At 36.3% G+C, this 24,855-nt stretch overlaps 6 protein-coding genes across 6 annotated transcripts; 5 read left to right on the top strand and 1 right to left on the bottom strand.

Moving 5' to 3' along the window:
* The first annotated feature begins 399 nt into the window (after nt 1–399).
* Nucleotides 400–5,809, top strand: LOC101222781 (probable E3 ubiquitin ligase SUD1). The gene is made up of 9 exons (XM_004136920.3): nt 400–833; nt 1,489–2,178; nt 2,449–3,216; nt 3,309–3,520; nt 3,626–3,985; nt 4,264–4,424; nt 4,518–4,681; nt 4,807–4,953; nt 5,078–5,809. Exons 1-9 carry the CDS (start codon nt 531–533, stop codon nt 5,567–5,569), a joined length of 3,297 nt encoding a protein of 1,098 aa, XP_004136968.1. The 5' UTR covers nt 400–530; the 3' UTR covers nt 5,570–5,809.
* A 1,149-nt stretch (nt 5,810–6,958) lies between these two features.
* On the bottom strand, nt 6,959–10,980 carry LOC101223017 (polyadenylate-binding protein 2). The gene is given in 9 exon segments (NM_001305729.1): nt 6,959–7,449; nt 7,616–7,819; nt 7,914–8,087; nt 8,228–8,368; nt 8,504–8,593; nt 8,714–8,791; nt 8,883–9,539; nt 9,630–9,748; nt 10,337–10,980. Coding segments are annotated over 9 exon segments (1,950 nt in total). The 5' UTR covers nt 10,584–10,980; the 3' UTR covers nt 6,959–7,209.
* Nucleotides 10,981–14,376: 3,396 nt separating this feature from the next.
* LOC101203218 (CBS domain-containing protein CBSX2, chloroplastic) lies at nt 14,377–16,170 on the top strand. Its single transcript, XM_004136923.3, has 8 exons — nt 14,377–14,590; nt 14,681–14,768; nt 14,912–14,976; nt 15,074–15,122; nt 15,229–15,284; nt 15,390–15,505; nt 15,690–15,747; nt 15,855–16,170. The coding sequence occupies exons 1-8, from the start codon at nt 14,450–14,452 to the stop codon at nt 15,927–15,929; spliced, it is 648 nt and encodes a 215-aa protein (XP_004136971.1). The 5' UTR covers nt 14,377–14,449; the 3' UTR covers nt 15,930–16,170.
* Nucleotides 16,171–17,602: 1,432 nt separating this feature from the next.
* LOC101218912 (scopoletin glucosyltransferase) lies at nt 17,603–19,351 on the top strand. Its single transcript, XM_011660594.2, has one exon. The coding sequence runs from the start codon at nt 17,764–17,766 to the stop codon at nt 19,216–19,218; it is 1,455 nt and encodes a 484-aa protein (XP_011658896.1). The 5' UTR covers nt 17,603–17,763; the 3' UTR covers nt 19,219–19,351.
* Nucleotides 19,352–19,768: 417 nt separating this feature from the next.
* On the top strand, nt 19,769–21,499 carry LOC105436104 (scopoletin glucosyltransferase). Its single transcript, XM_011660593.2, has one exon. The coding sequence runs from the start codon at nt 19,843–19,845 to the stop codon at nt 21,292–21,294; it is 1,452 nt and encodes a 483-aa protein (XP_011658895.1). The 5' UTR covers nt 19,769–19,842; the 3' UTR covers nt 21,295–21,499.
* A 949-nt stretch (nt 21,500–22,448) lies between these two features.
* LOC101218673 (scopoletin glucosyltransferase) lies at nt 22,449–24,745 on the top strand. The gene has a single exon (XM_004137061.3). The coding sequence runs from the start codon at nt 22,735–22,737 to the stop codon at nt 24,166–24,168; it is 1,434 nt and encodes a 477-aa protein (XP_004137109.2). The 5' UTR covers nt 22,449–22,734; the 3' UTR covers nt 24,169–24,745.
* The last annotated feature ends 110 nt before the right edge of the window (nt 24,746–24,855 follow it).

Genomic DNA, 24,855 nt, shown 5'->3' with positions numbered 1-24,855 from the left:
TAGTAGGGTGGTGGATTCTAAAAATAGACATTTTGATCGCATATGTTAGGTGAATTATACTAAACTTAACCATTTTTTTTGTACGAATAGATTAGATTTGGAAAGATTGATTGTTTAAACAATTGAAAATCGATATGTTCTGATTTTCTATGTCATTGTAAATAATATGGCATACACATCATGTTGAGTTATAGAAAGTATAGTTTAAAGTTATAGGCAAAATATGAAAGTGAGAAACGACGTAGTTTAGGAAAAGAAAAAGGAAGGAACGGCGTAGTTTTACTAAACCGACATAGTATGAAATTAAATGAGTCAATCAGGGGTAAATAAGTAATAATATCCTATGTTAGAAGGGCAAGATTGGAATAAAGCAACCTTCACCTCATCTCGACTTTTTTCTTCTTCCTTTCTGCGTTGCTCTGAGGAATACGGGAGAAGAAGAACGTCATCGGCTCCGACGACCTTTAAACTGACTTAGTTAGGCGACCCACGGTGGTCATTCGTGCCCTGGTTTACATCGTTATCTAGCTATGGAGATTGCACCGGCGGCTGCGCCTTCGATCGACAGAGATGCTGCCTCTGTGGATGCAGTTCAACCATCGTCTTCATCGACGGATTCTGTACCAGGGAACGAGGCGAACTTGTCCACGTCTTTTCCTGGACCTAAGTATGATGACGATGAAGAGGAAGAGGACGTCTGCCGGATCTGTAGGAACCCTAGAGATGCGGATAACCCGCTAAGTTATCCATGCGCTTGCAGCGGCAGCATCAAGTTTGTTCACCAGGACTGTCTCCTTCAATGGCTTAATCACAGCAACGCCCGTCAGTGCGAGGTTCATTTTTATTTCTTTTCTTTATGCCTGTTTCTTGTTCAGTTACTTCTTTGATTCAGTAACGTTTCTTGGCTGAGTTTTGGGAACCTTTTGAATTATCTATGGGAGAAACTTTTGGGTTATCTTGTTTATGAAGCGATTATTGGGGTTGGCAGTGACCAGTTACTAAATGAAATTGGGGAAGATTTAGACCTGTGAAAATTCAACTTGAATCCCTTTAGAAAATTATTTGATTGTGGGTGAAAGAGTAATTTGTGAACTGTTGCAATTCTAAGACACTTCGTTCATCTTGTGTAGGGTGGGTATATATTTTTTACTTCTCCCTGAAAAATTTATACCCCTTTTTATGGTTGTTCATTTTCTTGGGAAAATGTGCTTAATAGTTAGTGTTCCCTTCGCTAAAACTCTAAGAAAAAAAATACATTTGGAACTTTAATTGGTGTTTGCTGAGAAGTATGATATTAAATTTTAAATCTAATGGTGTAAGAAACCCGGGTTCGTTGAAGAGGTCAGCTTATTTTTATAGGTTATTAATTTTTTCTTTTGCGTATTTTGTATGTGTTTCAGAACTGCTGTTTTCGGTTTAAATATTTCAAGAATAAATTTTATATCTGCCTTTCTCATGCCAATTTACATCTATTTTCATGCGTCGCAGGTTTGCAAACATGCATTTTCCTTCTCCCCTGTTTATGCCGAGAATGCTCCATCAAGGCTACCTTTTCAGGAATTTATCTTTGGAATAGCAATGAAAGCTTGCCATGTCCTGCAATTCTTTTTACGTCTAAGTTTTGTGCTCTCTGTTTGGCTTCTCATCATACCTTTCATTACGTTTTGGATATGGCGGTTGGCTTTTGTGAGAAGTTTTGGGGAAGCTCAGAGATTATTCTTGAGTCACTTGTCTGCTACTGTTGTTCTTACTGATTGTCTTCATGGCTTCCTACTCTCTGCTAGCATTGTATTTATATTTCTTGGAGCTACCTCCTTGAGAGATTACTTCAGGCATTTGCGGGAACTTGGAGGTCAGGATGGCGAGCGAGAAGATGATGCAGATAGAAACGGAGCTCGTGCTGTAAGAAGACCTCCAGGACAAGCTAACAGAAATTTTGCTGGTGACGCTAATGGTGAAGATGCGGGTGGTGCCCCAGTACTTGCTGGAGCAGGTCAAATGATTAGGAGGAATGCAGAAAATGTTGCTGCTCGGTGGGAGATGCAGGCTGCTCGTCTTGAAGCTCACGTGGAACAGATGTTTGACGTCGATGATGCTGACGGTGCAGAAGATGTTCCCTTTGATGAGCTTGTTGGCATGCAGGGTCCTGTGTTTCACTTAGTTGAGAATGCATTCACAGTTAAGTGTTGCATCATGTTTCTTTAGATAGTTGGGCCATGAAAAGTTACGTTTAAGTATTATTTCTTATGAGTATTTGCCTCAATTCATGCACGTTGCACGCATATAGGGTTTAGCCCAGAGATTAGCTCTTTTGTTTCTGGAGGGGATATCTTGTCCTCCCCCATCCAGATAAATTAAAATATTATTGATTTCTCTCATTCTTTTTCACTGAACTAATAATTAAGCACCACCTTGGCATAATATCTAATTGGTTCCACTTCTTTGCAGGTCTTAGCCAGCAATATGATATTTCTTGGTGTTGTTATCTTCGTGCCCTTTACACTAGGTCGGATCATACTTCATTACGTATCATGGCTTTTCTCTTCAGCCAGTGGTCCAGTTTTCTCAACAATGATGCCACTTACGGAGTCAGCTCTCTCCTTAGCAAATATTACATTGAAAAATGCATTGACAGCTGTTGCAAATTTGTCATCAGATGGTAAAGAAAGTGGTCTACTGGATCAGGTTGCAGAAATGTTGAAAGTCAACTCCAGTACATTAAGCGATGTCTCAAACAACATAACGGCTCCACTTTCGGTAGATCTTTTGAAAGGAGCTGCCACTGGAGGTTCAAGGCTTTCTGATGTTACAACTCTCGCTGTAGGCTACATATTTATATTTTCTTTAGTTTTCTTCTATCTTGGTACTATTGCATTGATTCGTTACACACGAGGAGAACCTTTGACTATGGGGAGGCTGTATGGCATCGCATCCATAGCTGAGGCTATCCCTTCTCTCCTTAGGCAGTTCATGGCAGCAATGAGGCATTTGATGACCATGGTTAAGGTTGCTTTTCTTTTGGTCATAGAACTTGGGGTATTCCCTTTGATGTGTGGCTGGTGGCTTGACATTTGTACTGTAAGGATGTTTGGGAAGTCAATGGCTCAACGTGTTCAGTTTTTTTCAATATCTCCTCTTGCAAGCTCATTGGTTCACTGGGCTGTTGGCATTGTATATATGCTACAAATAAGCATATTTGTCAATCTACTTCGAGGGGTATGTATCCTTCATTTTTTTCTGATTTTACTTTAATTTTCTCATCAATAATGGTTATGGCAGTATTCATGATCATGTCAACAATTTTATAGGTTTTGCGCAGTGGAGTTTTGTACTTCCTTCGTGATCCAGCTGACCCAAATTATAACCCTTTCCGAGATTTAATCGACGATCCTATGCACAAGCATGCTCGCAGGGTTCTTCTATCTATTGCAGTGTATGGAAGTTTAATTGTAATGCTGGTGTTCTTACCTGTCAAGCTTGCTATGAGGATGGTGCCCTCCATTTTTCCTCTGGATATATCGTAAGTCATATTGGCAGAGTATTGCCTATTTGTAATCTGCAGTTTTACATTGAAACCTGGAATTCATTGGCAGTGTTCTTATTTTCCTGACCATTTTTGTGGCAGGGTATCGGATCCCTTCACAGAGATTCCGGCTGACATGCTTCTGTTTCAAATCTGCATTCCTTTTGCTATTGAGCATTTTAAATTGAGAACAACAATCAAATCACTTCTTCACTGCTGGTTTACTGTAGTCGGTTGGGCCCTTGGGCTAACAGACTATTTACTTCCCAGAACTGAAGAGAACGTTGGTCAAGAAAATGGGAATGGAGAGCCTGGGTTGCAAGAAGAACTGCAGGTGGTACATCTAGGTGGACAGGATCAGGCTTTGGTGCCTCATGCTGCAGCTAACGACCCCAACCAAGTTCCTACGTCTGGAAACTCAAGTAATGAGGAGTATGATAATGAAGAGCAGACTGATTCAGAGTAAGTTCAAATTCTTTGCTTCAAGCATGAACATCATAGATTCATAATTGTAGGAGAGCTGCACCGTCATTGCAGTTCTCCTTTTTCTCTCTTCTGTTTTTGGTGTGTTAATTTCATTTCTACTTAAAGCCATGGTAAAGCCATTGTCAACTCTTAGTTTACTTCTTTTGAATCAATTTTGTCGTTGGAAACCCCTTTACAATTTTGGTGTATCATCTAATCGTATGGGCTATTTCAGGCATGCTCTAACGTCTAACATTTATTTATTTGTATTTTAGGAGGTATAGCTTTGCTCTCCGCATTGTCCTTTTGTTGGTTGTGGCATGGATGACCCTTCTCGTCTTCAACTCAGCATTGATAGTGGTACCGACTTCACTTGGACGGGCACTTTTCAATGCCATTCCGCTTCTTCCCATCACACATGGTATCAAGTGCAATGGTGCGACTCTACAGTCATTTTCCTCACAATGTTCATTTTTAATTCTTTTTAAGAAAAATGGCTAACTTATTTGTATGTTTATTCTTTACATAGATATGTATGCTTTTGTCATCGGGAGCTACGTTATTTGGACAGCAATTGCTGGTGCCAGATATTCCATTGAATATGTCAGAGCAAGGAGGGTGACAGTTTTGCTGGGCCAGATATGGAAATGGTTTGCCATTGTCGTCAAGAGTTCTGCACTTCTATCAATTTGGGTAAGATAACAAATAATAGATATAGACCGGAAAATGCAGTGAGAAAGATTACTTTCATTCCGATTTTGGTTTGAACTTGTGAGGATTTATTGATTACATGAATCTGACCTAGTTTTGGTTTTCAGATCTTTCTCATTCCTGTGTTGATTGGCTTATTATTTGAGCTTCTAGTCATTGTGCCTATGCGAGTCCCAGTGGATGAAAGCCCAGTTTTCCTCTTGTATCAGGACTGGGCATTGGGCTTAATTTTTCTTAAAATTTGGACTAGATTGGTAAGTACTATGCCTACCTAGAAAGAACAGAAAGAAAAATGAAAAATATCTGAAAATATGTGCATTTACTTCCAAGAATTACCTTCATTTAAAACGTACAATTCCACTTTCCCTGCTTGAACAGGTAATGTTAGATCATATGATACCACTGGTAGATGACAGTTGGAGAGTAAAGTTTGAAAGAGTTAGAGAAGATGGCTTTTCCAGGCTGCAAGGACTCTGGGTTCTGCGGGAAATAGTTGTCCCAATTATAATGAAGCTGCTGACAGCACTATGTGTACCGTACGTACTAGCTAGAGGAGTATTTCCCGTATTTGGCTACCCACTGATCGTCAACTCAGCTGTTTATCGATTTGCTTGGATTGGCTGCCTTTGTGTTAGCGTGTTGTATTTCTGTGCCAAGAGATTCCATGTTTGGTTCACCAACCTTCACAATTCCATTCGTGATGATCGTTATCTCATTGGTCGTCGACTCCATAACTTTGGCGAAGACTCTGAAGAGAAGCAAATCGATGTGGGGACTCTATTGGAGATACAAAATGCACACCTGTTGGGCACCGGCCATGCAGCAGTGGCTGGTGAAGGATTGCGGCTGAGACGAGTTGTCGGTAACTGAGATGCACATATTTATGTTAAGACTCTCGGCTGTGTTTAGAGTGGTTTTTGAGGCCCCAAACTGGGCTAATAGTCAGTATTTTTGGTATGTGCATATGCTATCTCTTAACATCGTAGCTAGAAAAAGCAAATGAATGGAAAATGTGTGGATCTTCTTGTGTCTATAAAGTTTCAAATACAGGCTTTTCTTAATGATATACACGACTTCCTTTTTCCAACTTTTAGGAGGTTAATTTGTAAATCTATATTTATTAACTTCATTTGTTAGAACTTTTAACATCTTCCAAGTGACCCTAGCTTAAATTCTTCAGGAGACTGTTACTTCAATTGGAGAACAAACGTGAAGGATTAGCATTATCATTTCATTTGTAATATATAAAAAAAGGTTGGAAAATATGAACAGAATTTCGTACGCCTTACAAACTACAAAGCAATAATACAATACTAACGCTCTCCTCCCAACTCTTTTTGGTCCATTGTTTTAATGATTTGTCTTGGAATCTCAAATAGAGACAATATCTCCAAAATTTTGGGCATTCGTAGTAGATCTCATAATAGGAGATGCATTTTCTTTTGATAATGCTATATTTAAAGTATATTGGGAGCCAATTGAGAAAATGAGATGGATGGATTAGTTCGCGATTATTGGTGGAAGATATGGTCAAATTTGATTTCTAAGTTGTGCACGGTCATCTTTGTTTGCCAAGTATAAAATTGATGGGTTCGAAGTTTTACTTTTAGAAGTTTTGTTTTTGTTTCCATATCAATCCTTGTCAAACAGCACAAGACAATGCTATTAAAACAATTAGCAAAAAGTGGTGCTATTCTAAATTGTCTTTTTGTACTATTTCCAACGATTATCCAACTCTTAGCTTTAAATATATAAAAATATGCATCATCTTTGGTAAAGTGTTCTTTTTAACTCTTAAACTAAAATTGTTCAAAAGAACATCAATCATAGCTTATAGGGTTCTGTTTTCATCATAATGGTGGATGACCGATGAGGCATTAGAAATTGTAGATTACATCATTATCATCATTCACACAAATTGACGTTGAGATTGATATTAATTGGCAACAATAATACACATCTAGATAATTGAAATTCAATTATATAATAACTGCTTCAACATTATTTTCCATTGTTAAAAAAAAAAAAAACGAACCATTGCTTCATCGACAGAAATATAGATATATATTTAACACCTCATGTAAGTTTATTTCACAGATTCTCTTGCAAGATGGTGAAAATGTAGACATATATCAACTCAAATTTAATACCCAAAATCATATACCAAGCCTGAACGCTTGAAATAATCTAACAAAAGTTTTAAGTTTTAACCAAGAAGTGAACCTTTGTTTTCCTAAATATACATTAAAACTAAAAAGATAAAATAAATCAAACATTCAATTTCATTTAAACCAAAACTCATAAGAGTTAACTTCCAAAGCGCATTTGTAATGAAAAGTAAAACGCGTCACAACAAAACTTAAGCATAGGTTCCCACAATCATTGCCAGTAATAAAAATCACTCGGTCCGAACAAAAATAGTTGAACTTCCCATCTCAAAGTCAATAAAAAGCACCAAGTAAAAAGGTTTGCGGCTCATGAAAAAACAGAAGGGGTTTGCAACATTCAGATTAGGAATCAAGATTGTCAGTCAAGGATAGTGAAGCCAATTGATCAGCTGCATTGCCAGACTGCTGAGCGACACTTCTTAAAACCTCCATTGCTTCCGCCACCTTAGCTTTCAGAGCTTCGGGCGACTCAAGCAAATGTAGAACCTCAGTTTGGTCCATTTCCAATAGCATTCCTGTTACCTTGGCGGCATTATCAGGCTCTAGCTGTTCAACAAGTGGATAAAGGTTCTCCCCCAGCATCTGAAGAACAACAAAACAGGCAGTCATGATTGTATAATAGAACACAAACAGAAAGACAAGCTACCGTTCTCATATGGAACAGAGAACATTCCTCCTTTGAGGGTGAACAGCATCACGTGGAACAGAGAGCAAAATGCTTGATGACAGATTTGATTTTAGAACCTACCGTTCTCTGCTGGTCTGGAGTAGCATTTGCAAGAGCAGAAGCCAAAGCACCCACAGGAACTGGTTGAGGGTGAACAGCATCACGTGGTGGCATTCCACCCATCTCATATGGAACAGAGAACATTCCTCCAGCAACACCAGGCATGGGAAGATCAGGCAGTCCACGTCCAGGAGGATAACGGTAGACGCGTCCTCTAGGTAGCATCTTTCAGGTTAAAAATATATGCATTAGTGTCTTGATTAGAACGGGCCAATCATGGTCAGAGAGGAAAAAATAAGGCAGAAAAAGCAATACCAACCTGCTGCTGCATCAAAGGTACAGGCTGCTGGGTTTGCTGAATGGCACCAGCACGTCTGCCACCCGATCTTTGCCCTTGCTGACCCTGCTGAACCATTGGCACAAAGAAATTTGGCATGGGACCTCCACCAGGCCTCATTCCAGGCATGAGTTGCTGCTGATAACCAAAGCCAGGCTGAAAGAATTCACAGAATGATTTGAATGCAGTCACAATTTGACTTCTTCAATTGAACAAATATAAAGAAAAAATAATCATTTTATATGCAAACCACATTGGTCTAGGTGTTCGTTTTCCCTTTCGGAGAGAGAAGTTACCTGTGAGGAAATAATAGTCGGTGGAGCTTGTCCATAGAATATTTGTTGTCCGATACCTGGACCACCTGGAGGATACATAGGCATGCCACGAGGAGCAACTGAAGATGCCATTGCCATTGGCTGCATTTGGGAAAACTGTGCCTGTGATTCACACAGATAAAATACGGACAATGTCAAAAAAAAAAAGGAAATGGATAGATAAATACAAGGATGGAAAACAAACGGGAAAGAACAACTCCATCCACAATTGCAACATAATAATCAGTACAGACATACTTGCAACCTAGCTCTTCTATCTTCCTTCCTCTGTGCAAGTGCAACATAAAGAGGTTTGCTCACAATCATTCTTCCATTCATCTCAGCAAGCTATCAGATTACAGAAACAGATAAGAAGAGTTCCATGGACAACAATTAACTGTAATACGACAGTCAACAATAAATAAATAAAATTTAAATAATGGTCTTGGGAGCAATAATGTAACTCACAGCTCTTGCAGCCTCTTCAGGAGAAGAGAATGCAACAAAGCCAGATCCTCTACTGATTCCATTGGGGTCACGCATAACCTGGAGGCATGTAAAGGATCAAAACATTAGTTAACACCCTGCTGAAGCATTTAAGAGTCTAAGACAACAAAACTTATTTAGTCCTTACAACCTTGCATGAGGTAATGGTTCCAAAACCAGTGAATAACTCCTTCAGTTTGTCATCATCGATGCTATCATCTAAATTCTTAACATATAAGTTTGCTCCTTGATACTTGTCAGCGGCTTCTTTTACACTCTGTTCAAATCGACTTTTCAGTTCAACTTCTCTTTCAGATTTCTTCTGGGCTTTCCCAACGTACCACTCTTTCCCATCAACCTTCTTTCCATTAAGTGCTTCAACAGATCTAGCAGCATCATCCGCATTCTCAAAATTTACAAAGCCAAAGCATTTTGATTTTCCTTCCCCATCCCTCATCACCACAACACTGGTGATTGGTCCGAACTCCCCAAACATATTCTTCAAATCTTCTTCAGAGGTAGTTTCTGCGAGATTCTTGACAAAAACGTTATTGAATTTTGTTTTCTCACTGACACTTTCTCTTTCTTGCTTGCGAAGGAAAGGTCCCACAAACACCTGCTTGTCATTTAGCAGCATACCATTCAACTTTTCTATAGCTTTTAAGGCAGCTTCCTCGGTGTCAAATTGCACAAAACCAAAGCCCTTAGACTGGCCAGATGAATCGGTAGCAACCTTGCATGATAGAATGCTTCCAAATGCAGAGAAAGTATCATGCAACGCTTTGTGATCAATTGCCTTGTCCAAGTTCTATGATTTAAGAGCAGCATAAGTCAAAACATCTAACAACCAAGCCACTGAGACAATAAAAAAAACAAAAAATCTCGCCACAGTACTTACCTTGATAAATATGTTTCCAGACCCACTTTTCCGCACGCTAGGGTCACGATGAGAATACATGACTCTAATAGGATTTCCATTCAAAGGGGTGAAGTTTAGCACATCTAATGCCCTTGAAGCTGTAATGAATTCCAAGGTAAAATGAAACAGACAATGAGAAAATGAAACAAGAAAAAACAAAATCAAGCAGAAACTGAGAAAATGAAAGCATTCAATACATGAAATGAACAGAAGAACTACAACTCCCTTTGCACCCACCATTAAGATATCACAATAACTTCAGAATGACTCAGAATTGAAATACAAGAAAGAATAAAAGGAAAGACAAGATAAAAACGGAAATGAAGTAGAAACAAAACAACAATCCATACTCAGCCACGCATTTCTTGCTAACTACAAAAATCCAACACAATCGAGAATATAAAATGAAAGAAACAAACATATGTTGGTATACCCTAAACGAAGCAACACATTCAATGTTTCCTCACACGTGAATGAAATTAAGACATTTACCAAGCCCAGTAAAAAAAAAAAAAAAAAAAAAGCGTTCTTATTCCCTAAACGAAGCAAGCAAGCAAGTAGAGGCCATAATTCCTAAAATGTGGAAGGACAACAAGACTCCATAAAAACAGAAAACTCAAGCAAAGATATAAACATGGGAAAATGTAGAAGAATTAGACAGTAAAGATTAGAAGGGTTGGACAAACCATCCACTGGGTTGCTGTAATTGACATAGCCATAACCAAGCGATCGACGACTGGTTAAATCCCTGCAAACCCTAACAGAAACCACCTGCCCCACCTGATTGAAAAGATCATAAAGCTGGGAATCGGTGACGTTAACGTCAAGATCTCCAACATAGAGGGAGGTGGTGACATGCTGATTTGCCCCTCCATTGGCAGCCGGATCGGCGCCGGAGTTAGGAACTTGAGGTTGAGGTGGAACCTGAGCCATGGTGGAGAGAGAGAAAAACTCGGTGGAATGTTGTGTGTTGTTTTCTTTTTGATTTTTCAAAAAATTTTTAGATTTTTTTTTATCTTTGACTCGCTTCCCTCTCCTCTATTATTCAGAATAAAGCAGTAACGGCAAGATGAACAGAAAAAAGAAGAGAAATTGATAGTAAGGAAGAAATAGGAAGAAGAATGTTTTGGGGTTTTTTTTTTTCTGTGGTAAGAAGAAAAAGAGTTTGTTTTTTTAGGGTTTGTTGTGAAAGGGGTGGGTGGGGGAGAGAATGATAGTGGAGGAGAGGGAAGGTAAAAGAAGGGATAGATGGTCGGAGCCCTGGATCCGAGGGCGGAGAAGAAGACGGAGATTTGAGGGTTTTCAATCGGAGGGCAGCTGAAACTGCACTGAAGAAAGAAAAAAAAAGGGGTTTTCGATACTTCAAGGATTTATATATCTCTTCTCATTTTTCCCTAAAAACCCTAAATCGGAGATCATAATTTTTCAACACATCGCCGCCGTAGATTCCTTTAAAAGATAATGATACCTTTTTTTTCTTTTCTTTTTTCACATATATAATATATATTTTGTTTTCTTATTAATTCTTTTTTGAGATAAGGTAATGTTTGTGGATACTTTTTTCTTTTTCTTTTTTTAGGATCTTAATAGTATTATCTTTTTATCTTTCTACTTTTTTTTCTTTTTTTATTTTCAGCATTATAAATTATATTGTTCTTGGTTCCTAACCGAGAAAATTAAAAATTATAGGAAATTTTGTATTATTTAAGAGTTTAATTTCCGTTCTTATTTGATTCTTGAGGTTTGGAAAGCAGGAGATGGAAACTTTGAAGTTGTTTTCATGTAAAGATTGTAAAATATATCACTTCAAAATATAATTCATGTAGAGCATTGGCAAACAAAGGTGAAATGTATTTTCCAGTTTTAATAATACCTCAAGTCTAAGGTTCAAACATTCACATCTATTCCTCATTCAATCCATCTTTGTACCCATTTTTTGAACACTTTAAATTTAACAAATTAACTCAAATTTAACCAAATGAGTGGCATAGTTAATATGTCCCTTCTTACTCAATTAAGTTGCCTAAAAATATGAAGATGTGGTGTTAGAGTTAGAATTGTTTCTTTTTTGTCAAACATTAGTCATGAGTGATGTTATTGTACGAGCTAATTTTACTTAGGCCATGTTGCATTTGTGAGTTTTCAGTCAGGTTAGAGGTAGCTGAAATGTTAGCTTTGACTTTACATTGATGCGGCGTTCAAACATGTTTAAAAAGACACCAAGAAGATGTGAAGACTACGAAGGTCGACATAAACTAGATTGTTACGAGGTATGGCAAAGTAGCCATAAGCTAACTCAACAACCATAACATTTATTCATTCGACCCCTGTGTGCTCCTCTTTGTTGAGTTGTTTTTCTATCGAATGAATGAGGTGTCGCACACGTGAGTATAAATATGTTTTTCCTTCATATTACTATTTCATTACTCAAACTGTAGAACTTTTATTTCGCTTGCAAATCCTCAATATTATAGGCTTATTCAGTCACAATCTAATCACTCTCGCTCACACAAATCAAAGAACTGTCTTTATAGGTTCATAATTTGATCACTCTCACTCATACATATCAAGAGGTTGTCTTTATAGACTCATTCATAACTCACTCAAGATTAATGCCAATCTATATATGGTCATCCTATGAAATGTTAATTTAATCAATTAATGGCGGTATAAATACATTAAACATTTGATAGTCTGGTTTTATACATTAATTCTTGCATTTGATACACATACTTATATGTCTCCACATACTTATATTTAAGCTTATTTTTTGAATTTGACTAAAAATTTAACCATTGTACTTGAAAGAAAAACGCATCATTAATTGGAAATGAAAGGAAATAATCTTAGGGGTCGGTTGGCCCTCAGATTACGAGGAGTGTAGCCCACTCCATGTTTGTCTCTAGGATTATTATACTTTTTTTTCTTACTTCTCATGTTTCTCACTCCATCCTTTTGATATTCCTCATTTCCCCTTTCACTATTCCTCGCCTCTATCTCTCTTATATGTCATTATTTTTCACTCTCTCATTTCACTATTCCTCCATTATTTGAACATAAATTATAATAATCTACACTCCAAACACATACTATATTAATCCATAAACTACTATAATGACCACATATTGGAAGAACTCACTCCACGCCTCAAACGCTCCCTTAATGTTAAAAGACGAAAAAACAAAAAGCATAACAATTACCAAACAAGATCTTAACCATTAATAAATAATTAACAAAGAAAGTGGCTACATGTATACACATATTCAACTATCTTTGACATTTAAAACAAATTCTATACATACTTATCAAAATAATGCTAGTTTAAGACCAAACACTTAGCCACAACCATTAAAAAAAGAAAAGAAAATAAAATAACTTTATTGACTTTGATAGTTGGTGACTGAAAATATTAAAAGATAAGCATCTAATCCAAGCTTTTTTAATGGTTAATCAAATGTGAGGGAAAAAGAGAGCACCAACAATTTATGATATGATGGAGATTAAAAGAAACCCTCGAACTCATGCTATACCACATATCCATAACAGAGGCTAAGCAAAGTCTTTTAAATCCTCGAACTCACTCTATGTTTAAAGAGTTAACTAAACTGAGCTAAGCCCATCAAAATGGAGTTTTGGGCTCCAAAGCCCAGTTGGCCTAGAGTCCAGCCCAGGGCACAATGGGACCAAATGGAATTTTGCATACCTCCTTCATTCAATCAGTGTTCTTATATGTGACATTTTGTTGGTATCAGCAATCTTCCTTCACCTTCTTTCATTTGGGTTATTTTTCTAACATACATCACCTAATCTTCCCTTTATTTCATTTTCTCTCTTTTAATTCATTTTTAGTACTGATTTTAAATTGAACATTTTAAACTCGTGTTTTTCTCAATAACTCAACGCTTCTAGACATCGACAAAAAATGGGTCTTCTCACTTCAATTTCGTCCTTATTTCCTTCAAATAATTCCATTTTCTGCTCACTTTATTTTGAAATTAGGAAAACATACACATTCTTTTATTTTATTTTTTTTAAAAAAATATATTATTTGAACATTTCCATCCATATCTTTTCCTAAACAAATTGAAGATCTCGTACCTCACTTATCAATCATAAACAAAATCCATTAACAATTTCTTTCAAACAATTAGTATGCCCTTAATCAACTAATTTGTATTCATACTCAATGTTTACTTGGGTATAAGACATGTATATAGTCTATACAACAACTTGGATTAGTATTATCAATACATGCAAGTTAAATCTTTTAAAGATGTTTATAATGACTTATACATCAAAATTGTCAGTTTGGTGTGTGATCAATTAGATTAAATCTCATGTTGATATATGTGGTCTCGTCATCATGTAATGTTTTTCATTCTTTGTTTGCTATAATAATTGATGTGCACCTATTAAATCCCATGTTATAAATATATTCTATAAGAGGAATCTCGAGTGAATCAATTAATTAGCTTCAATTAATTTCATTAATAAAAGTCAAAACTTTTCTAAAGACCAACACGTGTCAGATGTGGGCAGGCTAAGAGAGAAGCGTGTGGGACCCAAACCCCGGAAGATGCGCGTAGTTAGTCAAACGAAAACTATTAAAACCTACGTGACGGAAACCTATTGGTTGAACGAGAAAGCAAATAGTAATTAGAATTTGATTTTTCAGATTCCGTTTCCCTTCCCCGACGTCGCCGCCTTTCCCCTATAAATCACCATTTTACTTTCTAAATTCATTCCAAAAATTCTCTCAATTAGTTTTCGATTCTCCGCCGCAATAACCCATTAAAGAAATGGCCTCAATTTCTACTCCCTACGTTCCCTCTGTTTTTCCCAACTCACGATTGCCGACGACCCAACTCCGGCATGCCGGGTATCGGTCTCCAGTTGTCGCGTTGGCATTTTCCGGTCACCGTGTGTCCAGTTCTATTCCGGTAGGCTTGAATAGTTAATTTTTCGAATTTATTTGGGTTTATATCAGTATCAATATCAATTATATGCGTGTTTGTGTTTTGTTTTTTCAGTTTAGGAATGGATCGTATGCGGTTGGAGATTTCATGACAAAGAAGGGGAATTTGCAGGTTCTTAAGCCTTCCACGAGTGTTGAGGAAGGTATTTTAAATTTATAATTTAATCGTCTCGTCAAACTGTTTTGAAATTTCATTTTGATTTTGTACTTGAAATTTACAAATCAAGCTTTCAAATTTTGTACGATCTAAAACCTTCTAACTTTGAGGTTTGATCGGATGAAACAGCCTTGGAAGTTCTGGTGGAGAAGAGTCTATCTGGGTTTCCTGTAGTTGATGACGATTGGAAACTGGTAATGATCGATAATAATAACAACAGCATTCATTTTGATAAAAAATGTATTTTCTTTGAGGGAATGACTGGAAAATAGTCTTCAAATTCCATAACAGGTTGGCGTTGTCTCAGATTATGATTTGTTAGCATTGGACTCAATTTCAGGTACGTGCCCATATTACATATATATAGACATACTCAAGATTAATCACCAACATCTTGAACTTATAATTAACTTTTATTTGAAATGCTGATATATATATATATACAGGTGTGGGTGGTGGTGACATCATTAATATATTTCCAGATGTTAACTGTAGCTGGGAAGTAAGTAACAAAAAGATTAAAATATGTTCTTTTTAATTTTCCATTTAACTAATTTATAACATTGTTCAAGATAACTAAGTTGAATTAATTATGTTACCGTGGCAGAGCTTCAAGTTGATACAGAAATTGTTGAGCAAAAAGAATGGAGAAGTTGTAGGAGATTTAATGACACCTGCTCCATTGGTTGTTAGTGAAACCATGAACTTTGAAAATGCTGCCAGGTCTGTGTTCTTAAATTAACGTTGATTCCCATGGTTAAATATGAAACTACCAAATTAAATGATAATATGTGACACTAAAAAGATAATAAGCTAAGAAATTTGATTTTGATTTAATTATTAACATACACAATTAGTGTGTTTCTTAACCTCACAATCCTAATCTTTTCTTATTCCTTTGTGATAGACTATTGCTTGAAACAAAGTTCCATCGTTTACCCGTGGTAGATTGTGAAGGAAAGTTGGTAAGTAAATTAAAGCTTGTATAGTTATGATGCTTCTCACATTATACATATGCAAATATTTTCTTCACATTATAACCAATGGACATCTCTTTCTTGATCAATTGAAGGTGGGAATCATTACAAGAGAAGACATAGTCAGAGTTGGCTTAGAGATGAAACGCACACAAGAAGATACATTTTGAAGTTCAAAGAATCAAACAAATAATGTTATCACCCATTATTTTTTATAGACACATAACAATTTTGACTCTCATTTAATGTGTAGCATCATTCATTTATCCCATACCTTATTGATATGTATTTTCATGTATAATTTATTAATTTTATTTTTTATAGTTTATTGAGTGATTCCAAACTTTTATATGACTAAAGATTGATAAATTGTGATTTGATTAGCTATGGATGCACCATAATATTTTTCTATATCAAGTCCATTCATATGTTAATGGTGTGTGTCAAAAGAAAGGAAATAATCAACTAATTGTGACTCAATTGAATTGGTTAAAAGTATGAAGGTTCATTAACACATATAATGTGAAATTTTAGTGATATGTTTGTATCTTTTGTTGGAGGGATGATACTTTACATAAGTAAGAGGTTTTTTTCTTTTAAGTAAATTTTTTACAAATTACAATATCGTTGCTATGTCGTTTAGCTTGATCAATTAGTGTAGGATTACCAAAACAAGGTATGAATCAAAATGAAAAGCTTTAATTAAAAATTAGCTCATTTTAATTGTGAGTTTAGAACAAAGTGAAAATGAAGTTAGGCCTATGGTCGTGTAACATTATTGGGTTTGGATGGTGACCCAACCTCTAGAAGTTAGAGCTTTCGGGTAACAATGGACTAGAGACTTGAAGCACACATACTTGAGTTAGCCCGCCAATGAAATAATGTATTGTTGGGTTTAAGGCATAAATTTAACAATAGTAATATTTTATTTCATATCTTACCCCTATCCTTTTAATAAAATTCTATTTTGTCATTCTAGATAAGACACGACTTTCTAATATAGGAGTTCGATGAGTCTAGTAGATGTAGTTGGTAGTCTTAATCGATCAATATCAATAGTATACAACTATCCAATATGAGACATGATTATTCAAATGTGTTGATACCAATGGGTTGTGACTATTTTGATAGAAATGACCGTATGTTAATATGTTGTAATTGTTTCACTTATAGCTAGATGAGTATGTAATAAAAAAGAAACTTGTGTTAATTATATTCCATAAATAGAACTAATCTTACATATGAATGAGAATAAAACATTTGTCTATTTCATATTATATATTTGTATTTGATTTTTTTTTTTAAATCACTTAAAAAATTTCACATCCAAGACCCTGTTCATGAAAATAATGAAAACAAGGTAGGATTATGAACTTATTAAAATAGTTATTTTTAGAAAAAGATTATTCAAATACAAATATTGTTGCCGTTCGTAAACGAAAACAAGAATTAACAAGAAACTATAAAGTTGTATGATATATATTTATATATATAAAATATGATATTTGTGATGTATGTCTACATTTTTTTAGTATGTTTGGCATATACTTGAAATCTCAAGGGAAGATATGATCGATTTATCATCTCTATTTGATGGTTTGAATTGCTCTAATAAAAAATAGTTAAGAACATTAGAAAAGTTATACAAGTTGATAGTTTTCTTATTTCGTGGAGGCCAAGCAGAATCTCACAAGTCTTTCTTTATCATTTAAACTCATTGTCTCATTAAATATCATATTATAAAGCTCAATGCTTAAACCTAACTTCCAAGGAAATGAATTACTCGTTATTCAACTTATTTTAATGGTTTTTCATTTGTTTAATTGTTTTTTACTGCTTTTTCCTCACTGCTTATTAAAGATTTAAATTGGAAATTGAGTCTCCAATCCAAGTCTGAATTTTTATGTGTATGTCTATATATATCTCTACTTCCCTCGTCTTTTTTCTTCACAAATTTCTCTTCTCTTCTCCAACTTTCCTTCTTCGTTTCTTCAATCTGTTTAAATGAGTACCCATGACAGTGTGCTTCACATTTTCTTGTTCCCTTTCTTGGCTCAAGGCCATATGATCCCCATCGTCGACATGGCCAAATTATTGTCTTCTCGTGGTATCAAGATCACCATCGTCACCACCCCTCTCAATTCTATCTCCATCTCTAATTCAATCAAAAGCTCCAAATCCTTATATGCTTCCAATATTCATCTTCTCATCCTCAAATTCCCTTCTGCTGAAGTTGGCTTACCAGATGGGTGTGAAAATCTTGATTTCGTTATAAGTCCTGCCATGATCCCCAAATTCATCTCTGCTTTGAATTTGCTTCAAACCCCATTTGAGGAGGCTGTTATGGAACACCGCCCCCATTGTATTATAGCCGATATGTTCTTCCCTTGGGCTAATGATGTTGCTGCTAAAGTTGGAATCCCAAGGCTCAATTTCCATGGCTCTTGCTTTTTCTCCTTCTGTGCTTCGGAGTTTGTCAGGATTCACCAGCCTTACAACCACGTTTCGTCCGAAACGGAGCCTTTTCTCATTCCCTGTCTACCCAGAGACATTACTTTCACGAAAATGAAACTTCCTGAATTCGTGCGGGAGAATGTAAAAAATTATTTAAGTGAATTTATGGAGAAGGCACTAGAGGCAGAGTCGACGTGTTATGGGGTTGTTATGAATAGTTTTTACGAGTTGGAAGCAGAGTATGCAGATTGCTATAGAAATGTCTTTGGAAGAAAGGCTTGGCATATTGGCCCACTTTCTTTATGCAATAAGGAAACCGAAGAAAAAGCTTGGAGAGGAAATGAATCCAGCATTAACGAACACGAGTGCTTAAAATGGCTTGATTCGAAGAAATCCAACTCAGTTGTGTACGTGTGCTTCGGAAGTATAGCGAACTTCAGTTTCGATCAGTTGAAGGAGATTGCAAGTGGGCTTGAAGCTTGTGGAAAAAACTTCATATGGGTGGTGAGAAAAGTGAAAGGAGAAGAAGAAAAAGGGGAGGATGAGGAATGGTTACCAAAAGGGTTCGAAAAGAGGGTGGAGGGAAAGGGGATGATTATAAGAGGATGGGCACCGCAGGTTTTGATACTGGAACATCCGGCGGTGGGTGGATTTGTGACACACTGTGGCTGGAATTCCACACTGGAAGGAGTGGTTGCCGGAGTTCCTATGGTGACGTGGCCAGTATCGGGGGAGCAATTTTACAATGAAAAACTAGTGACGGAGGTGTTGAGAATTGGAGTTGGTGTTGGGGTTCAGAAATGGGTGAGAATTGTGGGGGATTTCATGAAAAGGGAAGCTGTGGAGAAGGCAATAAATAGAGTTATGGAGGGAGAAGAAGCAGAGGAGATGAGAAACAGAGCTAAAGAATTTGCTCAAATGGCAAGGAATGCTATTGCAGAAAATGGATCATCTTACTCTGATTTGGATGCTTTGATTAAAGAATTGAAATGGTTGTCATTTTGAAATTTATATAGGACTACCCATCCATAATGAAAGGTGGTATAAACAATATTTGTTTTTTGTTGTTTTAGGTTACAATGACAAAGTTTAAATAGCAGTTGAAGTGAAATTGAATGAAGTCATAAATTTAAAATTAGTATGTTATCACATAATACACACACAACTTGGATAAGGCAAGTGTGTAGGTGTAGATCTCAAGTGGTATATTTTTAAACATTATCTTGCCTGGTGTGTGACGCAATTGCTTACATCTTCATTTGACAATAAAAACTTCATTAATTTTAAGGCGAATTTAGACTAACATTGGGAGGTTATATAAAATCAAACCTCACATTATTAATAATAATAATATCAATTCAAATTATAATTTCTTAATTTAGATATTTGATTACATATATAATTGTTTATTTATATATATATATATATGAGGTGATTAATGTTTCATATAAAATACAAAAATCAAGATACTTAATAAATATTTTAAGAAGTTATAAAAAAAAGAAACTCAATGATAGTTTTGTTTTTGACTTTGGACACGAAGCTTCACTCTCATGTTCCTTTTTGTATATATATCCATTTGAACACCTCTTTCTCTGCAACTCATCTTCTTACATATCACTCACTAAAATGGAGACTCAACTTCACATGTTCTTGTTCCCTATCATGGCTCCCGGCCACATGATTCCCATGGTCGACATGGCTAAATTGCTTTCTTCTCGTGGTGTCAAGATCACCATCGTCACAACCCCTCTCAATTCCATCTCCATCTCTAATTCAATCCACAATAACTCCAAATCCATCTCTCCACCTCCCAAAATTCATCTTCTCATCCTCAAATTCCCTTCTGCTGAAGTTGGCTTACCAGATGGCTGTGAAAATCTCGACTCCGTTACCGGCAATGCTATGATCCCCAAATTCATCTCCGTTTGCAATTTGCTCCAAACCCCATTTGAGGAAGCTGTTATGGAACATCGCCCCCATTGTATTCTAGCTGATATTTTCTTCCCTTGGGCCAACGATGTTGCTGCCAAATTTGGGATCCCCAGACTCACTTTCCATGGCACTGGCTTTTTCTCCACCTGTGCTTCGGAGTTCATAAGGATTCACGAGCCTTACAAACATGTTTCATCGGAAACAGAGCCTTTTCTCATTCCTTGTCTACCCGGAGAGATTACTTTCACAAAGATGAAACTTCCTGAATTCATGTGGGAGAATTACAAAAATGATCTCAGCGAATTTATGAAGAGAGCTTTTGAAGCAAGCTCTAAGTGTTATGGGCTGATTATGAATAGTTTCTACGAGTTGGAGGCGGAGTATGCAGATTGCTATAGAAATGTTTTTGGAAGAAAGGTGTGGCATATTGGCCCACTTTCTTTATGTAATAAGGACATTGAAGAAAAAGCTCAGAGAGGAAACAAATCCGCCATTGACGAACACGAGTGCTTGAAATGGCTCGACTCCCAGAAACCCAATTCAGTAGTGTATGTGTCTTTTGGAAGTATGGCGAAATTCAACGCTGATCAGTTGAAGGAGATTGCAATTGGGCTTGAAGCTTCAAGAAAAAATTTTATATGGGTCGTGAGAAAAGTGAAAGGGGATGAAGAAAAAGGAGAGGATAAGGATTGGTTACCAGAAGGGTACGAACAAAGAATGGAAGGAAAAGGGATGATTATAAGAGGATGGGCACCGCAAGTTTTGATATTGGATCATCCAGGGGTGGGTGGTTTTGTGACACACTGTGGCTGGAATTCCACGTTGGAAGGAGTAGCTGCCGGAGTTCCGATGGTGACGTGGCCGGTGGCAGCAGAGCAATTTTACAACGAGAAACTATTGACAGAGGTGTTGAAAATTGGAGTTGGTGTTGGGGTACAGAAATGGGTGAGAACTGTGGGGGATTTCATTAAAAGTGAAGCTGTGGAGAAGGCAATAAGGAGAGTTATGGAAGGAAAAGAAGCAGAGGAGATGAGAAACAAAGCTAAAGAATTGGGTGAGATGGCGAAAAAGGCTATCACAGAAAATGGATCGTCTTACTCTGATTTGGAAGCTTTGATTAAGGAAATGAAATCTTTTGCATCTTGAAATTCATTCAGTTTTCTAATTGGCTGCAACGATAACGTTGAATAAGAAAACAACGTGTGATTTTTAAACTCTATAATATGAATATTCAAAGTGCATGATCTCGAATCTCCAACCTCTTCCTTTGACGAAGAAGGATCAAAGCATTAAAGCAACTGATTCACTTAATCAATTAAGTTATAATATAACTGTGGAGTTGTTAACTTTATGTTGTATGAATAGTCTCTACTTCCAAGACACCAATCTGATATCCTTTCTGCCCTTTGACGCAATTGCTTACTTCATTACATTTTACTTTACAAAACTTAATTTCAAGGCAATTTTTTTGGTTCTGAAAAGTTCATTTTAGAAAATTGGGAGATTATTTAAAACACAATAGATGAGTTTTTAAATGTAGAAAAACAAACTAAACTTATGGATATCATTCTATATTTATCATGATCTATACATAATAGAAAATATGATTCAAAGTACACTAAAAATGTGAGAATAGCAGCAAATATTATTCATTAGTTATTACTTTGCAAATAGTTTTAGGTTTTGTTGTTTGGTGCTATTAGTTTGAGGCATTTGTTTTTATATTTGGAACCACCTAATACTAGAAAATATAAATTAAACATAAACTTGCTTAAAAAGACTTTTGAATACAGATGATTTAAAATGATTCAAAATTTGGAGAGTTTCATATGAATATGGCATATAGAGAAGGTTAAGTTTTATTATTATTGTTGCTTAAAAAGGAAAAGAAACGTATGAAATGAAAGACAAAATAAAAGTATGGTATAGTTTATTAAAGATGCTTTGAATCAAATGATTTGGCAGAGAGACAAAGGGACAGTTCCATTATCTTAGTTTTGGGACTCACTTTTTATTATTATTATTTATATTATATATTTTTTAATTTTAAAATTATCTTTTCTTATTAATATTAATATCAACATTCCAATTTTAATTTATCCATATATATTAAATATCTCAAAATTCAAAATTCAATTTTTCTTATTAAATTTATATTTTCTAATTTAATTGGATTGTTTCATATCAAAATTATACATTAATTTTAATAAGTAAAGATATGTTTAGAATTGAAATAATTAATATATATATATATATCTTTCATCATTAGCCTATGATATCATCTTAAATGTCTCATCACATAACTTTATAATATTTGCTTACATACCAATTAATTAGATGGAGTACTCCTATGGTTGTCATTTAGTTTTTGGAATCACATGCTATCATCGACTACCAATTTTATTATTGTTTAAGATCTCATCTCACATTGTAAAATGGGAGACCTTATTATTTCTATAGGCTATGAGAAGTACTTTAGCAATCTCCGATTATAAATATCCCCACTTTAGTATTCCTTTTTTCCTCCATTAACACCTCTCCTCTCTAACTCATCTTCTTCATTTCATTTTCTTCACACCCACTGCAATGGGGAATCAGCTCCACATATTCTTGTTCCCTTTCTTGGCGCACGGGCATATGATTCCCATGGTCGACATGGCTAAATTGTTCTCTTCTCGTGGCATCAAGGTCACCATCGTCACAACACCTATCAATTCCATCTCTATTGCCAAATCCCTTCACGATTCTAATCCACTCATCAACCTTCTCATACTCAAATTCCCTTCTGCTGAAGTCGGCCTCCCAGATGGCTGTGAAAATCTTGACTTCCTTATTAGTCCTTCCATGATTCCCAAATTCATCTCTGCTGTGTCTTTGCTCCAAACCCCACTTGAGGAGGCTATTACGGAACATCGCCCCCATTGTATTGTAGCCGATATGTTTTTTCCTTGGGCCAACGATGCTTCTGTCAAATTGGGGATTCCCAGGCTTAATTTTCACGGTACTAGTTTTTTCTCCACCTGTGCCTTGGAGTTCATGCGGATTTACGAGCCTTACAACAATGTTTCCTCGGAAACAGAGCCTTTTCTCATTCCTCATCTCCCTGGGAATATTACTATCACAAAGATGAAACTTCATGAGCTTGTGCGGGAGAATGTCAAGAATGATTTAACCGAGTATATGAAGAGGGCTTATGACTCAGACTCCAAATGTTATGGGGTTGTTATGAACAGTTTTTACGAGCTGGAAGCAGAGTATGCAGATTGCTACAAAAATGTGTTGGGAAGAAAAGCATGGACCATTGGCCCACTTTCGTTATGTACTCAAGAATCGGAAGAAGAAGCTCAGAGAGGAAACAAATCCGCCATTGAGGAACATGAGTGCTTGAAATGGCTCGACTCCAAAAAACCCAACTCGGTAGTGTATGTGTGTTTTGGAACTTTAACAAAATTCAACTCTAATCAGCTGAAGGAGATTGCAAATGGGCTGGAAGCTTGTGGAAAAAATTTCATATGGGTTGTGAGGAAAATAAAAGAGAAAGACGAAGACGAAGAAGATAAGGATTGGTTACCAGAAGGGTACGAACAGAGGATGGAAGGAAAAGGACTAATTATAAGAGGATGGGCGCCACAAGTTATGATATTGGATCATCCAGCAGTGGGTGGATTTATAACACACTGTGGATGGAACTCGACGTTGGAAGGAGTGGCTGCCGGAGTTCCGATGGTGACATGGCCGGTGGCGGCAGAGCAATTTTACAACGAGAAACTGGTGACGGAGGTATTGAAAATTGGAGTTGGTGTTGGGGTACAAAAATGGGTGAGAATCGTTGGGGATTTCATTAACAGTGAAGCTGTGGAAAAGGCAATAGGAAGAGTTATGGAGGGAGAAGAAGCAGAGGAGATAAGAAAGAGGGCTAAAGAATTTGCAGAAAAGGCAAGGAAAGCTGTTGCAGAGAATGGATCATCCTACTGCGATTTGGATGCTTTGATTAAGGAGTTGGAATCGTTGGCCTTTTGAAATTCATTCTGTTTGCTTATTGAGCTTTCAGAAGGTTTGATTTTTGGTTTGCAATGGTAGGATGTCTTTCAAGTGAACACAAATATAAAATGATACGAGCTTTTGAGTACCCTCTTCAAGTTTGGATTTCTAGCTTGAATATCTTAGACCCAAATAATTACTTTTGAGAAAAAGTCACAAATACAGCCCAATTTTTCTTCTGGGTTAAGGAAATGAAAACTGAGCTAAAACGTGGGTTGGGGTTCTGACTCCAATTTCTCAAGAATCACTTGTGCATGTCTTCATATTCTTCATGCATAAATAGTGAGAACAAGTAGAAGAAAGGAAAGAGGTTTGACGATGAATGCTTAACAAGCAAAAGGTCAAGTAGCCTTAGTTTGAAGTCGAGTAATGGTTAGATGTTTGTGTCGTGTTATAGTTGTGGGAGGAAGCTTCTTGGTGAGAAGAAATGCAAAGAAAAGCAATAAAAAAGGAAAAACCTTTGATGCATCATACAATATACTTAACCATTGGTATTGCCTTATAAATTTTCAAATAAAAAAATGAATGCAATAACATTGGCCTACATATTTTATCATTTCACATGATGAAGAGACAACCTGATCTTTTGTTTTGTCTTTTCCTTCCTATTTCAAATCTTTTTTTAATTTTAAAATAACATATTAAGTGTGAAGATTCCAATCAAAA

Source organism: Cucumis sativus, chromosome 7, assembly GCF_000004075.3.
Source record: "Cucumis sativus cultivar 9930 chromosome 7, Cucumber_9930_V3, whole genome shotgun sequence".
NCBI classification, from domain to species: Eukaryota; Viridiplantae; Streptophyta; class Magnoliopsida; order Cucurbitales; family Cucurbitaceae; genus Cucumis; species Cucumis sativus.
Note: the sequence above shows the minus strand (reverse complement) of the source record. Positions and strands in the feature narration are given on the sequence as shown.

Bases quoted from the DNA above. Each gene is read 5' to 3' on its own strand.
- LOC101218673 (XM_004137061.3), top strand. From the start codon at position 22,735: ATGGGGAATCAGCTCCACATATTCTTGTTCCCTTTCTTGGCGCACGGG.
- LOC101218912 (XM_011660594.2), top strand. From the start codon at position 17,764: ATGAGTACCCATGACAGTGTGCTTCACATTTTCTTGTTCCCTTTCTTG.
- LOC101203218 (XM_004136923.3), top strand. From the start codon at position 14,450: ATGGCCTCAATTTCTACTCCCTACGTTCCCTCTGTTTTTCCCAACTCA. The intron at 14,977-15,073 runs GTAATGATCGAT...ATTCCATAACAG, and splicing joins TTGATGACGATTGGAAACTG to GTTGGCGTTGTCTCAGATTA. The intron at 15,285-15,389 runs GTAAGTAACAAA...TTACCGTGGCAG, and splicing joins ATGTTAACTGTAGCTGGGAA to AGCTTCAAGTTGATACAGAA.
- LOC105436104 (XM_011660593.2), top strand. From the start codon at position 19,843: ATGGAGACTCAACTTCACATGTTCTTGTTCCCTATCATGGCTCCCGGC.
- LOC101222781 (XM_004136920.3), top strand. From the start codon at position 531: ATGGAGATTGCACCGGCGGCTGCGCCTTCGATCGACAGAGATGCTGCC. The intron at 834-1,488 runs GTTCATTTTTAT...CATGCGTCGCAG, and splicing joins GCAACGCCCGTCAGTGCGAG to GTTTGCAAACATGCATTTTC. The intron at 4,954-5,077 runs GTAAGTACTATG...CTGCTTGAACAG, and splicing joins TTAAAATTTGGACTAGATTG to GTAATGTTAGATCATATGAT.